General features: G+C 47.6%; 1 protein-coding gene and 1 long non-coding RNA gene across 2 annotated transcripts; one reads left to right on the top strand and one right to left on the bottom strand.

Moving 5' to 3' along the window:
* Positions 1 to 299: 299 nt before the first annotated feature.
* LOC133077207 (uncharacterized) lies at positions 300 to 2,354 on the top strand. Its single transcript, XR_009697685.1, has 3 exons — positions 300 to 417; positions 1,810 to 1,901; positions 2,221 to 2,354. It is a non-coding gene; the product is annotated as an uncharacterized LOC133077207 (long non-coding RNA).
* A 5,441-nt stretch (positions 2,355 to 7,795) lies between these two features.
* On the bottom strand, positions 7,796 to 16,941 carry ZNF696 (zinc finger protein 696). Its single transcript, XM_061171741.1, has 5 exons — positions 16,745 to 16,941; positions 15,681 to 15,779; positions 15,437 to 15,507; positions 13,959 to 14,063; positions 7,796 to 10,028 (listed from the first exon to the last, which is right to left on the bottom strand). Exons 1-5 carry the CDS (start codon positions 16,939 to 16,941, stop codon positions 8,923 to 8,925), a joined length of 1,578 nt encoding a protein of 525 aa, XP_061027724.1. The 3' UTR covers positions 7,796 to 8,922.
* Between the last annotated feature and the right edge of the window lie 374 nt (positions 16,942 to 17,315).

Raw genomic sequence — 17,315 nt, 5'->3', positions numbered from 1 at the left:
GAGTTGTGGTGTCTGTGCCCTCAGGCCGCCTGGTGCGGCGCGCCCTCAGGGGCTGGTTTTGGAGTCACGGGGAAAGATCTCAGGTGGGTGTGTGGCACTCAGTGGCCAGGGACATGTGGGTGTGGCTGAGGATGGACGGGAGCGTCACTGATGTGGGGTGGGAGGGACGTCCCTGCCGCAGCCAGGCCTGCGGTCTGCCTGCAGGCTCCTGGAGCTGGAGGTGGGCAGGGGCTGGGAGGTGTCTTTTTTCAAATTCTAGGTTGGGGGGCAGATAATTTTTCTTTGTAGTTTATAGGTCTCTGGCTCAAGAGGCGTCTCATCTACTACACCCAGACCAGGTGAAACTCACCAGAGAAGAGCCTTTGGATGGGACTTCCGGGTGCCTTAGGGGTGGGCATGTTTTGTGTGGAAGGAAAAGTGAGTAATTGTGGCTACAGCGTGGAGTGTAGAAAACTAAGTGGTCCCAAGTCTGCAGATCCGTGTCATTCCCTGGGGCTCCCCCTGCCCTCGCCCCTGTCTGCAGTGGATTCCCTGTTTACCGGACCCCACCCACCCCTGCCTCCCAGCTCCTCGTGTGTTTGGGGATCTTCTTTTTGTAGCCTCCTGAAAAAAAGTTTCATGAACAGCAGTGAAAAAATTTCAGTTTGCATGTCTGAAAATATTGTTATCCGACTGTCACACGGGACTCACAACTCAATACGCATAAACTTACAGGTTGCAAATTATTTTCAGTTGTAACTTTCAAAGCATTGTTCCGTTGTCTTCCGACTTGGGACGTGCTGTTGGGAAGTCCCCTGGGATCTGATTCCCGGTGCTCCATGGGCTCTGCTGTCTGGCCTGCCCCCTCTAAGGTCGCGTCACTGATACTCTTGTGTTCTCCACGTCGAGACTCGGCATCAGTTTTCCTTTGTTGTTTGTGGAGGGTACTGGGAGGTGCTTTTGCTCTGGTGATTCACGTCTCTTAGTTCTGGGGAAAAATTAAGATTATTTCTCTGATAATTTCATTCTCACCATTTTGTTTCCTTTTCTTCCCCCTAGAACTCCTGTTAGTCTTAATCTTTCTATCTTATCATCCACCTCCTTGTCTTTTTATTCTTTTAAAAAGATTTTCTCAACTTTACCTCTCAACCGTCTTACTAATTTTTAAAAAAAATATTTTTATTTGGTTGCACCGGATCTGAGTTGCAGCTCGAGGGCTCCTTAGTTGCAGCATGCATGTGGGATCTAGTTCCCTGACCAGGGACCGAACCCGGGCCCCCTGCATTGGGAGCACAGAGTCTTAACCACTGCGCCACTAGGGAAGTCCCCTAACGTGTGTGTGTGTGTGTGTGTGTGTGTGTGTGTGTGTGTGTGTTTAGATTTATTTATTTATTTTTTATTTTTGGCTGCGTCGGGTCTTAGTTGTGGCATGCGGGATCTTTCATTGTGGCGCACGGGCTCTTCGTTGTGGTGCGTGGGTTTCTCTCTGGTTGTGGCATGTGGGGTTTTTTTCCTCTGGTTGTGGTGCACAGGCTGCAGGGTGCGTGGGCTCTGTAGCTTGCGGCACGTGGGCTCTAGTTGAGGCGCGCGAGCTCAGTAGTTGCGGCGTGTAGGCTTAGTTGCCTCGCAGCATGTGGGATCTTAGTTCCCCGACCAGGGATCGAACCTGCGTCCCCTGCATTGGAAGGCAGATTCTTTACCACTGGACCACCAGGGAAGTCCCCCCTAATTTGTTTTTAATTTTACTTACCACATGTTTTTAAGATTTGTTTCTTTCTTTTGAATTGTTCCTTTTAAAATACTATTCTGTTCTCTTTTTTTTTGCTGCAGTGCACAGCATGCGGGATCTTAGTTCCTCGACCAGGAATCGAACCTGTGCCACCTGCAGTGGAAGCGTGGAGTCCTAACCACTGGACCACCAAGTAAGTCCCCTATTCTGTTCTCTTTTAGTGGACACAGTTCCTTCTTGATCTCCTTGAGGTTACTAACTACCATCTCGCTCACCTTTTCTACATTTCTTGCACTATCTCTGTTTCCTCTGAGTTTGTAAAAAGCTCCTTTTCTTTGGTTTGACCTCGCATGCGCATCGAGAACCTCCTCAGCTGTCTGGCGCTGGCCTTCCATCCATGGAGACGGGGTGGGGGCGTTCTGAGCCCAGGGGAGCCTTGCTGCCTCTGGAGCAGCTGAATGCGGTTGCCACTGAGGTTGGTCCTTATGGCAGGACTTTGTTGTTTCTCCGAGATGGTTCCTGTTCTCTGGTGAGGACCCTGCAGACCCGCCGTCTCCAGTCAGGGAGCCTTCCCAGAACTTCGCACAGCAAATTGGCGGGCGTCTCACCTCCGGAGGCCCCTTGGCCCCTTGGTGGACTCCTCCCTCTGCCTACTTTGTCTTCACAGGTACTGTGGTTCTTAATTACAGGCTCCTCCTACCAACCTTACTGTTTTAACTGGACATTTCATTTAGTTAGGTTTACTGTGATTATGAACCTATTTGGGTGGTTTCTACCATCTTACTCTGATTAGCTTTTTTCAGATTTTTCTTTTCCTATTTATTTTTTAGTTGATATAGTAAGTTTTTGTTCATTTTAAATTATTGCATTTCTTTTCTATTGGACTGAAAACATATACACCGTTTATATTTAGTAATTAAGGTTAAACTATACTATGCATATTTAAAGTCTAAAATTAAAGTGTGTTACAGCCCTTCCCAACAAAGGAGGATCTTAGAACCTGAAAGTCCCTTCTGCCCCCGTGCAGGGCCCAGTGGACGTCCTCACACACAGTGTGGGTTTACACTCACATCGATCTTCTTTGCTCCAACTCCATCTTGTATCGAAGGCTGTCATTCTGAAATCATTTTCTTTCTTTTTGTAGTACAAACTTTAGAAGTCCTTTCAGTGAAAATTGCTTAATGAAGAACTGCCTCAGATTTTACTTATTTATAAATGTCTGTTTTCACCTTACCTATAAAAAATAATTTTGCTGGGCGTGCAGTTCTAGATGGACAGGTGTTTTCTCTCAGCACACTGAAGACACGAATCCACTGTCTTCTGTCTCTTACTGTCACCTTGAGCAGTGTGATGGTGTGACTGTGATGGTGGTGATGGTGTGACTGTGATGGTGGTGATGGTGTGACTGTGATGGTGGTGATGGTGTGACTGTGATGCTGGTGATGGTGTGACTGATGGTGATGGTGTGACTGTGATGCTGGTGATGGTGTGACTGTGATTGCTGGTGATGGTGTGACTGTGATGCTGGTGATGGTGTGACTGTGATGGTGGTGATGGTGTGACTGTGATGCTGGTGATGGTGTCTTTCTCTGGCTCCTCAAGGTCTTTGTCTTGCTGGTCTGTGTTCTCATTGTGTTGTGTCCAGGTGTGGATTTCTTTTTATTTATGCTGCTTCATATCATTATACTTCCTGCATCTGTGAATTTATGTTTTTCATTAAATACACAGAAGCCTTGCTGGAACACTGTGAGCGGGGTGTAAAGTGCAGAGTCACAGTACTGTGATTGTGGCACAGGGGCCACCAGAAGTTGTGGAAGTCCATCCAAGCAGTCAGGCCCTCCATTCTCAGCTGTAGGTTGGCACGACTTGCTGGCAGTTGTCCACTCTGGCTTAAACATTGAAGATGATGATTCTGGGTCTTGAGAATGGCTGGAACGTCCAGGACATAGATAACAATTTCAACATTCTCTCCTTTAATTGATTGTTTCATTGGCCTGATTACGGGGAGACTGGTTGAGGTTAAATCTGGGGATGCAGACACTCATCTTCACCAGATGGGGTTGGCTGTTGTTTCTCTGCCTGGATGGCCTGTGGGAGAGGATCTGCATATTCACAGGGGTCAGTGTAGGGTCTTGCTGTATCTCCTCTCCTTCATTCTCTCCTCCTGGGATTTTGTCACATCTACGTCAGACCTTATTCTCTTCTACAAATCTTTGAACATTTCCTTCATGTTTCCCATCTCCTCGTCCCTGTGGTATCCTGGGCCTCCGTGCATGTTTCTTCCACTACACTAATGCTTTCTTCAGCTGTGTCTAATCTGCTACTTAACCTACCCATTGAATTCTATTTCAGTGATTATAATTTTCATTTCTAAAAGTTCTACTTTATTTATTTATTTTAAAAAAAATTATTTATTTATTTATTTAGTTTTTGGCTGTGTTGGGTCTTCGTTTCTGTGCGAGGGCTTTCTCTAGTTGCGGCAAGCGGGGGCCACTCTTCATCGCGGTGCGCGGGCCTCCCATTATCGCGGCCTCTCTTGTTGCAGAGCACAGGCTCCAGACGCGCAGGCTCAGTAGTTGTGGCTCATGGGCCCAGTTGCTCCACGGCATGTGGGATCTTCCCAGACCAGGGCTCGAACCTGTGTCCCCTGCATTGGCAGGCAGATTCTCAACCTCTGCGCCACCAGGGCAGCCCCTAAAAGTTCTACTTTAAAAGCCTGCCTTTTCATGAGTGGTAGTCTCTTATTGCTTTCTTGTCACTGTGTCTGTCTTCTTTTTTATTCTTTTTTTAAAATTGAAGTATCGTTGATTTACAATGCTGTGTTTGTTTCTGGTGTACAGCAAAGTGATTTACACTTTATATATATATATATATATAGACACACACACACATACATATATATTTTTTCATATTCTCTTTCATTATAGTTTATTACAAGATATTGAATATAGTTCCCTGTGCTATACAGTAGGACCTTGTTGTTTATTTTATATATAGTGATGTGTATATGTTAATCCCAAACTGCTAATTTATCTCCCTAACTTTGGTAACCATAAGTTTGCTTTCTATGTCTGTGAGTCTATTTCTGTTTTGTAAATAAGTTCATTTGTATTTTTTTTTTTTAGATTCCACATGTAAGTGATATCATATAGTATTTGTCTTTCTCTTCCTGACTTACTTCACTTAGTATGATAATCTCTAGGTCCACCCATGTTGCTGCAAATGATATTATTTCATTCTCTTTTATGGCTGAGTAATATTCCATTGTGTGTGTGTGCGTGTGTGTGTGTATATATACACACATATATATTCAGTTGGCCAAAAAGTTCATTCGGATGTTATGGACGAACCTGAATGAACTTTTTGGCCAACCTCATACCACATCTTCTTTATCCATTCACCTGTTGATGGACATTTAGGTTGCTTCTATGTCTTAGCTATTGTGAATAGTGCTGTTATGAACATTGGGATGCATGTATCCTTTGGTATTAGTTTTCTCCAGATATATGCCCAGGAGTGGGATTTCTGGATCATATGGTAACTCTATTTTTAGTTTTTAAAGGAACCTCCATACTGTTTTCCATAGTATGGAAGCCAATTTATAGTCCCACCAACAGTGTAGGAGGGTTCCCTTTTCTCCACACCCTCTCCAGTATTTATTATTTGTAGACTTTTTGATGATGGTCATTCTGACCAGTGTGAGTTGTTACCTCATTGTAGTTTTGATTTGCATTTCTCTAATATAATTAGCTATGTTGAGCATCTTTTCATGTGCCTGTTGGCCATTTGTGTGTCTTCTTTGGAGAAATGTCTGTTTAGGTCTTCTGCCCATTTTTTGATTGAGTTATTTTTTCTGTTATTGAGTTGGATGAGCTGTTTGTATATTTTGGAATTAAGCCCTTGTCAGTCACAACATTTGCAAATATTTTCTCCCATTCCATAGGTTGTCTTTTTGTTTTGTTTATGGTTTCCTTTGCTGTGCTTTCAAGCTTTTATGTTTGATTAGGTCCCATTTATTTTTGCTTTTATTTCTTTTGCTTTGGGAGACTGACCTAAGAAAACGTTGCTATGATTTATGTCAGAATGTTTTGCCTATGTTTTCTTCTAAGAGTTTTATGTTGTCATGTCTTATATGTCTTTAAGCCATTTTGAGTGTATTTTTGTGTAGGTGTGAGGGACTGTTCTAACTTCATTGATTTACATGCAGCCGCCCAGCTTTCCCAGCACCACTTGCTGAAGAGACTGTCTTTTCTACATTGTATATTTCTGCCTCCTTTGTCGAAGATTAATTGATGGTAGGTGTGTGGGTTTATTCCTGGGCTCTCTATTCTGGTGATCCGTATGTCTGTTTTTGTGCCAATACCATGTTGTTTGATTACTGTAGCTTTGTAGTATTATCTGAAGTCTGGGAGGGTTATGCCTCTTGCTTTGTTCTTTTTCCTCAGGACTGCTTTGGCAATTCTGGTCTTTCATGGTTCCGTATAAATTTTAGGATTACTTATTCTAGTTCTGCGAAAAAACGTCATGGGTAATTTGATAGCGATCGCATTAAATCTGTGTATTGCTTTGGGTAGTATGGCCATTTTAACAATATTAATTTTTCCAATCCAAAAGCATGTCTTTCCATTTTAAATCACCTTCAGTTTCCTTTATCAGTGTTTCATAGTTCTCAGCATATAAGTCTTTCATCTCCTTGGTCAGGTTTATTCCTAAGTAAGTATTTTTTTTTTTTTGGATGCCATCTTAAAAGGGATTTTTTTTTTTTTTTTTTACTTTCCCTTTCCAATATGTCATTGTTAGTGTAAAGAAATGCAACAGGTTTCTGTATGTTGATACTGTATTCTGCTACCCTGCTGAATTTGTTTATCAGTTCTAGTAGTTTTTGTGTGGACTCTTTAGGGCTTTCTATATACAGTATCATGTCATCTGCATATAATGACAATTTTCTCTCTTCCCTTGTAATTTGGATACCTTTTATTTCTTTTTCTTGTCTGATTGCTGTGGTTAGGACTTCCAGTACTATCTGTTGAATAGAAATGGTGACAGTGGGCATCCTTGTCTTGTTCCAGATTTTAGTGGGAAGGTGTCTGATTTTTTTAAACACTTCATGCGTAACTATTCTCTTGCCTGCATTATCTGGCAATTTCAGTATCTGCAGTTTTTGTGGTTTTATATCTGTTCTTTGCTGATTTTGTTGACCCCCAGTCAATGAGACTCACCTTCCTGTGTACTTGGTGATTTCTGTAAGTTCATTGCTTTGATCTCATGATCAGGGACACTACAGGGTCTAAGTAGGGAAAGTTTTCCTCCAAAAAGAGCTACCTGGGAGGCACAAACCTGGGTCTTGGCTTAGCATGGGAGTGCCAGGCTTAGCGTTCCACCTTACCTTGGCCCAAGAGTCAGCAGCCCAATAGCTGTGGTGCCACTGAATGCACTCTGAGGGCAACTCTGCCCCTACAGGCTGCACAACCCTGTGGCCTAAGCTCACACCGTAAAAGAAATAGGTGCCAACGAGAGCCCTAGAACTGAGCTAGTATTTTGGAAGTCCCAGCCAGCTACAGGACCCAAATAATTCAGTCAGTAGTTAAACTAGAGCAGACAGTTCCCACGAAGTGGTACCAAACCACAGCTTGACTAGGACGGATTTGGGTCCTGCAGCTGGACCCCCAGGACTTGTGGCCAGGTGACTGCTCAGATTTGTCTTAGTCATTACAGTAAACTTTCAATAACATGACCTCACTCAGTTTGTTACAGCAGAGTTTTATGATATGTACAGAGTATCATCCCCTACAAAGACACCTCTCCCTTCCTATCTGGCAAATAGCATTTGTAGGTATCTATAACACTACTGTACTGTGATATGAAATATCAGATCATGAGCAGTGAGCTCACCTAGACCACTGTTTTACACACCCTTTTTGTCTAATCTCCCAGCTACGAATTGGAAGGTCCTCTGGGTGAGCACATTTCTTAACGCTCTTCAAGCTCCCCTAGTGTGCCCTGACCTCTGCTTTGTACACAACATTTAATCCATCTGCTCAGGAATCCCCTCCCCTGGGTGTTCACCCCCGTTTTCCCCTTGCCCCAGTCTTGTTTACTGCTCTCCTGTGTCACTAGTTCCCTCTATATACTTGTTATTGGACTTTTACCTACAAAGTCCTTGAATGCAGCCATCACAGTGGCTTTGTGTTTCCTACAACAGTGGCATAAGAGCCTGGACAGCTAAGTGCTTAGGAAACGTCTGTTGGAAGTACAAACATCTTAAACTTGCTTTATCTTATACTACCTTCCTGAGCCTGAGAAGAGTTCTGTATACTCCAAAATGGCGTGAAAACAAGTGAATCAGTACCTCCTCCTTCCGGCCAAGCCTGTGGTCTCTCCTCTATGCCTATCTTTCATAAACTCCCCTGCATATTTCATGTACTTATTTTTTTGTGGAGTGCACATCCTGTATCCGGGGCTGTGCTAAAATAATTCTAGCTACAGGGGCTCATACTTTGATAGAAAGACACAGACATAAGCATATAGCTTTGATACAGGGTAGAAAGTGATTCTTGACTTTTCAAAAGAGCTATGAAACTGAAAAAAAAACACAAAAAAACGCCCAAAACCTACTGATACATGGATAAACCTCAAAAAACGTTAAGCAAAGGGAAAAAGACATAAAAGAGTATAAATTATATCACTATTTATATAATGTTCTAGAACAAGCAAAACTATAGTGACAGAAATGAGATCACTGGTTGCCTCTGAGGATAAGGGGCTGACTTGAAGGGGCATAAGGAGACTTTCTGGGGTAATGGAAATAGTCTACATCTTGAGAGTGTGGTGGTCGTAAAAGTCAAAGCACATTGTACTTGTTGAAACTCATAAAACCAAACACTTAAGATCTATGTGTTCCACTATATGTAAATTATACTTCAGGAAAAAACCCAGTGCTGTGAAAATGAAATAAACTAACTTCCGAGGCACACGTTGCCATCACGTCTCCTTCCCCAAGGCTCCTCTTTCCTTTCTGGTGCTCCTGGCCAGGCGGCGGTAGACAAACTGCAGGCCTCCACGGGCAGGCTTGGAGACCACCAAGACAGTTTTATCCTCTTCCTGTGGGGTGAAGCACACAAAGCTGGGGGCATGGGCAAAAAGTGAAGGGCGTTGTACCCACACTCCAATCTTATTTACTCAATTTTCCACTCCACGTTTACCCCCCAACAGGCTCACTCCGTGCTGTGAACTTGCTGGTGCTGGATAAGATGAAAGCTCAGGCGGAAGGCCCTGCCACACCTGGCACAGTGGAAAGGCTTCTCCCCAGTGTGGATTCTCTGGTGCCGGAAGAAGCCCGACAGGGCCCTGAAGGCGCGGCCGCACTCGCCACACTCGTAGGGCTTCTCCCCGGTGTGGATGCGCCGGTGCTCGCTGAGGAAGGAGCTGCGGCTGAAGGCGCGCCCGCACTCCTGGCAGGCGTAGGGCTTCTCCCCGGTGTGGACCCGCTGGTGCTGAATGAGGTTGGAGCTCTGGCTGAAGGCTTTCCCACACTCTTTGCATTCGTAAGGATTCTCTCCATGGTGAATTCTCTGGTGCCGGACGACGTTTGAGCTGTGGATGAAGGTTTTCCCGCACTCGCTGCATTCGTACAGTCGCTCGCCAGTGTGAATTCTCTGGTGCTTAATGGCGTCTGACCTCTGACTGAAGGACCTGCCACACTCAGCACATTCGTAGGGCTTCTCTCCCGTGTGGATTCTCTGGTGTCTAATGAGGTTGAAGCTCTGGCTGAAGGCTTTCCCACACTCCTTACAAACGTAAGGCTTCTCCCCATTGTGAATGCGCTGGTGCCTGACGACGTGGGAGCTGTGGATGAAGGCCTTCCCACAGTCGCTGCACTCATAGGGTTTCTCCCCAGAGTGAATGCTCTGGTGTTTCACCACATCCGAATAGCATTTGAAGCTCCTGTCGCAGGTGCTGCATCGGTAAGGCCGTCCTTTCCAGTGGCTTCTCCTATCGGCCGTGGAGGCTGCATTCAGGGTGACCTCTGACCCGGACACACTGTCCTCATGGCCATTCTGCCCTCCAGTTTCCTCATAAACAACTGGTCCCCGAGGGGAATCTCTGGGCCTCTCTCCAGCTTCCTCATTCCCACAAGGGTCCGGAAACCGCAGTGCCTGGGGAGGCCCCCGTAACAGTCCTGGCACAGCCTGTCCAGGGCATCCCCCTTCTTCTAAGGTTGCCTGCCGTGGCATCAGCCCTGGGCTCTGAGCCCCTTTCTCAGCCACCGAAGCAGCGTAGCAGGAAGCCGGGCCGCCACTCGGTGCCTGTGCTAGAAAAGCTGGAAAAGAGGGGCAGAGATGCACAACTTAGAACTCTGCTAACGACACACAGATGGCACGGGAGAGCCACGTGATAACAGGAAACAGTAAGACGCCAGTGGGCAGCAGACACCCATTATCCCGCCTGTCCTCCTCCTGCCCAGCTCTCCTCCCCAACTTCTAACACCTGTGGTCACAGGAATGGACAAGGGACTGGGGGAGAGCTAATCAGCAGGCTTCCCTGTGACTCCAGAAAAGGCCCAAGCCTCTAACCTCAGTCTGCCTGGTCTCACGAGTGGGGGGAGACAGACCCTCAGGCTCTGGTGACCCCCTCGTATGGCCTCATGGCCTGGAATGCAGAGAGAAGTGGTTGGCAGCAGAGCAAGCACGTGTGGCCACGTTTGAAAACACTTCCCAGTGTCACAGTGGGGAGGGGGCGCTCCTGGCACCTAGTGGGGAAAAGCCAGGGAGGCTGCTCAACATCCTGGAATGCACAGGCTGCCCCCAACAGGCACCTCCAGCCCAAAGTGCCCAGAAGTCTTCCCGGAAGGCAGAACCTGGGCTGCCAGACGTCCTAACCAAGAAGCTCAGTCCCCTGGCACAGATGCTGGTCACCACTCTGACACTGGGACCCCGCCCTCAGCCTCACCGCCCTTCAGGCCGTACATCTCATAGTATATGCTCAGGCCAGCAACCAAGACAGGGTGCTTTCTCTTCATTCCTTTTCTGGATGGGATGTTTTGGTGACCTGTTTCCCTCCACACTCTGTACAGTGGCATTTGCTAAAATTAGCCCCAAGTTGTGAGACTGAAGAGTGCTGTCTGGGCCGGATCTGGTCAGGATTAGGGTCAGACAAGGGAGGGAGACGGTGGCCTGGAAGTACTGGGCCCGAAGGGTGGCTCCATGGCTGCGCCTCTGGGTCATCCCCAACTCACCCACCAAGGGATGATGTGCAGGGACACAGGGTGGCTGAACCACCCAACACGGGGGTCCTGTGACTTCCCAGGAGAGCAGGTGCACGTGTGTTTGGGGGAGCCACGGTCATGTTCTCCCCAAGCGCCCAGTGCTGAACCAGAACCTTAGGGTAGAGTATGATGGGGAAAAGCTTGAAATGGCACGTGTCTTTGCCAAGGGAAGATGGCCTGGTTGTTAGCACAGGTCATGTGACAATTCAACAACAGCAACAACAGGCAACTGAATACGAGCCCTCCCCCAAATGTGGCCTGAACTCTTCATGCCCCAAATGTGGCCTGAACTCTTCAGAACAGAGGGGCCTGGAGCCGGAGAAGGAGGTGGCCAGTGGGTGGGAGGCCAGCCAGATTCTCATCCACTACACACTTCCTGGTCACCAACCCTGAGCCTAGGCCAGTTGACACTGCTGGGCCCTGGTGAGACAAAGCCAAGAATTAATATTCTTGTTCCTCAAAGCTGGAGGCATAACCCTCCCAGACTTCAGACAATACTACAAAGCTACAGTAATCAAAACAGCATGGTACCTACCTAGGGAGACAAAAAACCTGTATGCAGAAAACTATAAGACACTGATGAAAGAAATTAAAGATGATACAGATGGAGAGATATACCATGTTCTTGGATTGGAAGAATCAATACTGTGAAAATGACTATACTACCCAAAGCAATCTACAGATTGAATGCAATCCCTATCAAATTACCAATGGCATTTTTTACAGAACTAGAACAAAAAATCTTAAAATTTGTATGGAGACACAAAAGACCCCAAATAGCCAAAGCAGTCTTGAGGGAAAAAAACGGAGCTGGAGGAATCAGACTATACTACAAAGCTGCAATAATCAAGACAATATGATACTGGCACAGAAACAGAAATATAGATCAGGATAGAAAGCCCAGAGATAAACCCACGCACCTGTGGTCAACTAATCTATGACAAAGGAGGCAAGGACATACAATGGAGAAAAGACAGTCTCTTCAATAAGTGGTGCTGGGAAAACTGGACAGCTACATGTAAAAGAATGAAATTAGAACACTCCCTAACACCATACACAAAAATAAACTCAAAATGGATTAGAGACCTAAATGTAAGACCAGACACTATAAAACTCTTAGAGGAAAACATAGGAAGAACACTCTTTGACATAAATCACAGCAAGATATTCTTTGATCCACCTCCTGGAGTAATAGAAATAAAAACAAAGATAAACAAATGGGACCTAATGAAACTTAAAAGTTTTTGCAAAGCAAAGGAAACTACAAACAAGACGAAAAGACAACTCTCAGAATGGGAGAAAATATTTGCAAATGAATCAACGGACAAACGATTAATCTCCAAAATACATAAACAGCTCATGCAGCTCAATGTTCAAAAAACAACCCAATCAAAAAATGGGCAGAAGACCTAAACAGACATTTCTCCAAAGAAGAGATACAGATGGCCAAGAAGCACATGAAAAGCTGCTCAACATCACTAATTATTAGAGAAATGCAAATCAAAACTACAATGAGGTATCACCTCTCACCAGTCTGAATGGCCATCATCAAAAAATCTACAAACAGTAAATGCTGGAGAGGATGTGGAGAAAAGGGAACCCTCTTGCACTGTTGGTGGGAATGTAAACTGATACAGCCACTATGGAGAACAGTATGGAAGTTCCTTAAAAAACTAAAAATAGAACTACCATATGACCCAGCAATCCCACTCCTGGGCATATATCCAGAAAAAACTCTATTTTGAAAGGATACATGCACCCCAATGTTCACAGCGGCACTATTCACAGTAGCCAAGACAGGAAGCAACCTAAATGTCCATCAATAGATGACTGGATAAAGAAGATATGGTGAATATATATATATATATATATATATATATATATATATATATATATATATATATAATGGAATACTATTCAGCCATAAAAAGAATGAAATAATGCCATTTGCAACAACATGCAGCAACAGATTATCATATTAAGTGAAGTCAGTCAGACAAAGACAAATATATGATATCATTTATATGTGGAATCTAAAAAAATGATACAGGGGCTTCCCTGGTGGCGCAGTGGTTAAGAATCCACCTGCCAACGCAGGGGACACGGGTTCGAGCCCTGGTCTGGGAAGATCCCACATGTCGTGGAGCAACTAAGCCCGTGTGCCACAACTACTGAGCCTGTGCTCTAGAGCCCGCGAGCCACAACTACTGAGCCCAAGTGCCACAACTATTGAAGCCCACGTGCCTGGAGCCCGTGCTCCGAAACAAAGAGAAGCCACTGCAATGAGAAGCCCGTGCACCGCAATGAAGAGTAGCCCCTGCTTGCCGCAACCAGAGGAAAGCCTGCGCGCAGCAACGAAGACCCAATGCAGCCAAAATAATTTCAAAAATAAAATAATTTAAAAAAAATAAGAAAATGATACAAATGAACTTATTTACAAAACAGAAACAGACTCACACAGAAAACAAACTTATGTTTACCAAAGGGGAAAGGGAGCGGAGGGAGGCATAGATTAGGAGTTTGGGACCAGCAGCTACACACTGCTGTATATAAAATAGGTAAACAACAGGGTCCTACTGTATAGCACATGGAACTATGTTCATTATCTTGTAATAACCTATAATGGAAAAGAACACAAAAAACATGTACATATAACTGAATCACTTTGCTGTACCCTTGAAAGTAACACACTGTAAATCAACTATAATTTAAAAAATAAAATTCTTGTTCTCAGAGGTCTCCAGGTGGGGGGACCAGAGAAAGGAGAGAGCAGGGTGTAGAGTGTGTCCAGGAGAGCAAAGGAGGGAGGGGCTGAGGGAGCACAGCAGGCACAGAGGTGGGGAGCTGTGATGGTTAGAAGCTGCCCAAGCCTAGTAACACCTCCAGAGTAGCAGCCAGGCAGATGGACTTGGGAGCCCCAATTCCTAAGCTGTCCCCACGTCCCTGACCCCAGGATGGCCCTCTGGGCCTGGCTGCCTCCCTCACCTGTGCATGTGTCCATCAGGGTAGCCCTCTCTGTGGCGTTCTGCGGACCCAGGCTGGGGCTCTGCTTGCTGCTTCCTGCAGAAACACCAGTAGTGGGGCACCTGCCTGGGAGAAAGAGAAAGAAAGGGGAGAAAATGAGAGAGAGAGTGGGGGTGAGGTCAGAGTACCTTCAGAGAAGGGAGGGTCAGAGCCTGCCCAGAGGGCCCTGAAGGAGCCACCTCACTATAAATCAAGGTCTGAATAAGCAGACATCCCAGAAACTAGTGCTCCACGGGACACCCTCTGGGAACTGTCTAGGCCATGCTGGCTCCCCCACCCCTGCCCCCAAGCAGATTAGGAGCAGAGACAGATGTTGGCAGCACCTGTTACCTGCCCGCTGTGGTCTCAGCTGCACCAGGAACCAACCAGCACCTTTAGTCAGTCTTTGGATGTCTGGAAAAATTTCTATGTATTTACATTTTTTCTTGATAGTAATAAAAGATCTGAATATAAATATATGAAACCAAAAAAGTAACGATCTGAGTGGCGCAATTTTGGATTGAGGAATGCTTTTGCTAAGCTTGCCACCAAAGGTAAAGTGTGACAGATTTAACTACACAAGGACATTTACTGTCAAAAACAGAAAGGAAAAAAAAACAAAAAACAAAAAAAGGGAGAGATATTTGCAACACAAGGATTCATATCCTCAATATCTAAAACCCACTATATATACATGAAAAAGCACGAAAAACTAGTAAAATTTATGAACAGGTAACCAGCAGAAGAAAATAAACAAGTAGCTGGGACCTCCCTGGTGGTCCAGTGGTTAAGAAACCGCCTTCCAGTGCAGGGGACACGGGTTCCATCCCGATCGGGGAACTAAGATCCCACATGCCACGGAGCACCTAAGCCCGAGCGCCACAACTACGGAGCCACGCACTCTGGACCCCATGCGCCCGCAACTAGAAAAGCCCAGGTGCCACAACGAGGAGCTCGCGTGCCTCAGCGGCAGTTCCCCCAAGCCACAACTGAGACCCGACGCAGCCTAAAATAAGTAAAATATTTTTTTAAAAAAAGGCTTAAAAACTGTGGCACCTTATGAGCATACAGACGATTAGGGGAAACAGGCACCTTCATACACCGCTGGAAGAAGAAAAAGTGCACTGGACGGCGGGTAATTCGATGATTTACAAAGGCTTTAAAATCATACTGTGACTTCACTTCAGGGAACTGTCTGAGGCTGTCCCGGGGCCTTCACACTGGTCGTCACAATGGGCGGGGAAGTCTGTCCCCGGGGCCCTCACACGGCGGGGGTAGGGCCGCCCCCCGCTTCCGCTCTCCTCCCGGATGTGAGCCCTTTCGCAGGGAGAGCCCAGGACAGACAAGGGCCCCGTGCCCCGTAGGGACGGCCCGTCCTTGCGCCCATATTTCTGTTTCCCTCGCGGGCACGGCCCAGCGTCTGCCACCCCCTACCCAGGCCTCGGTCCGCCGCCACTTACCCGGATCCCCCGCCGCCCGCCGGAACCGCCACCTCCCTCTCCCGGGCGGCTCGGGCACTTCCGGTGACGTTCTAGGGCGCCGGAGGACCTGCACTCAGCTGCCCTGGAGGCCGCGGGGGGCGGCGTGAGCCTGCCTTCGCGAGTTATGGGCGGATTCCCTAGCTTCGCGTGCAAGACCCTCGGTTGCTGTCCGGCCACCTCCACACCGACTGCTCCCGCCCCTGCAGGGCTTCACTCCCCGCACCTCTGGGACGCCTCCCGGGCCCCCGCCCTGGGCCGCGTGGCCTCCACCAGGTCCAGGCCTGAGGTCCGGGGAGTAAGCCGGGTTAGGTGACCTTGCTGACTGCGGAATGAGCGAATGCACGGACGGATGAAGTCAGCGCTCTTGGAGAAAGGGGGGAGCACCCCGGGGGAAGAAGCAGGCAGAACCGAAGGAACCGCTTCCCCATGGAGAAGATCCGCCGAGGGGAGGGCGCCCCGAGCCTGCCCGGCCTGGGCGCCAGAGCCTCACAGCGGCTGGTCCTCGGCAGGTGGATCCCCCTCCTAAGCCAGAGGCAGCGCAGAAATCCTCTTCCTCCCGCGCGCCGGCCGCTGCGCCACATTCTCCGGGGTTCCCTCACCGCTAGTTTTCAATGACCACACACTTAAGGGCTTGAAGCATCATGCGTTTATGATCTCATGGCTTCCTTGGGTTGCACGAGTCCGGGCACAGCCTGGCCGGTCCTGGGCTGGGGTCTCTCCTAGGCTGCAGGCAAGGTGTTGGCCACGACTGGGGTCTCACGTGGCTGTGGGCAGGATTCAGTTCCCGAGGGCGGGAGTTCTCTGGGCTCCACACGTGACGTGGGGCTGCAGGCTTCCCACAGGAACGGCGGCCTTGGGGTCCTCTGCAGAGTGGGTGCTCTTGTGTTTAATCCCGGCTGAGAAACCTTCACAGCGTCTGCCTTAGACACGTGTCGTGGGGCCTAGGCGACGAATGTCCTGTCCCCAGCCCATCACTGAGTTGTCTCTCCGTGCTCTGGGCACTTTCCTGTAGATGACTCCTGTGGTCTCTCCTCAGCCACCTCATTCTAACCTGCTTCCAGAAACCCCACAGCCCAGAGAGCCCTTGAAATGACCCCCTGGTCCCTGACAAAGTCCCTCCGCAAGATTCTCCTTCTATGGAAGTCTGGTGCTCTGGCACCCACCCCGGGTTCTTAGCCCAGACAGAAGCACGGGTGGAGACTGGCACCCTCACAGCTGGGCTGGGCCTTCGATGGTGGCCCAGTGCCTGGACGGCAACAGGCCTTACCTCCATCGGCTTCCACCCACCTCTCCAGTGTCACCTCTTCCTCCAGCTCCCCCCAACTGTGAAACCGGTCACTGCTCCCTGAACACGCCAGGCTCGTTCCCGCCTCCCTCCGAGCTTTGCCCATTCCCTTCCCTTTCCGCATCACTGGACGCAGGTCGCACCTCTCCAGCTGGAATCCTGCAACCACGTGTCCTCTGGGCGTCACGTGGAGGGACATGGTGTCCACGGGCTCTTCACTGGCTAGTGATCATTTTGATCACACAGTCCTCTGGTTTTTTGACTGTGTGGGTACCATTTTCCCCCTTGCAACTAATAAACCATCTCGGGAGAGAAGAAAGGCTGAGGAACTGCTCCACACTATAGATTGCTCAGGAGACACAGTGACCACAGGCAGGCTAGGATCCCAGAATGGATGCTGGGTTGGAGGGAAAATGCCACGAGCACGATGAGAAGGCTCGCTTTGTTGAGCATTGTATCAATGTCCGATTACCTGGATTTGGTACCTGCACTGTGGTTTTATAAGAGAATATCGTTGAGTATAGGAAATACACACTAAAGGGTTATGGAGCCAAGAGACATAATGGATGCAAT

The sequence above is a fragment of the Eubalaena glacialis genome, chromosome 17 (assembly GCF_028564815.1).
Source record: "Eubalaena glacialis isolate mEubGla1 chromosome 17, mEubGla1.1.hap2.+ XY, whole genome shotgun sequence".
In the NCBI taxonomy this organism is placed as follows: domain Eukaryota; kingdom Metazoa; phylum Chordata; class Mammalia; order Artiodactyla; family Balaenidae; genus Eubalaena; species Eubalaena glacialis.
The sequence above is the reverse complement of the archived record's forward strand: the minus strand, read 5'-3'. Positions and strand labels throughout refer to the sequence as shown.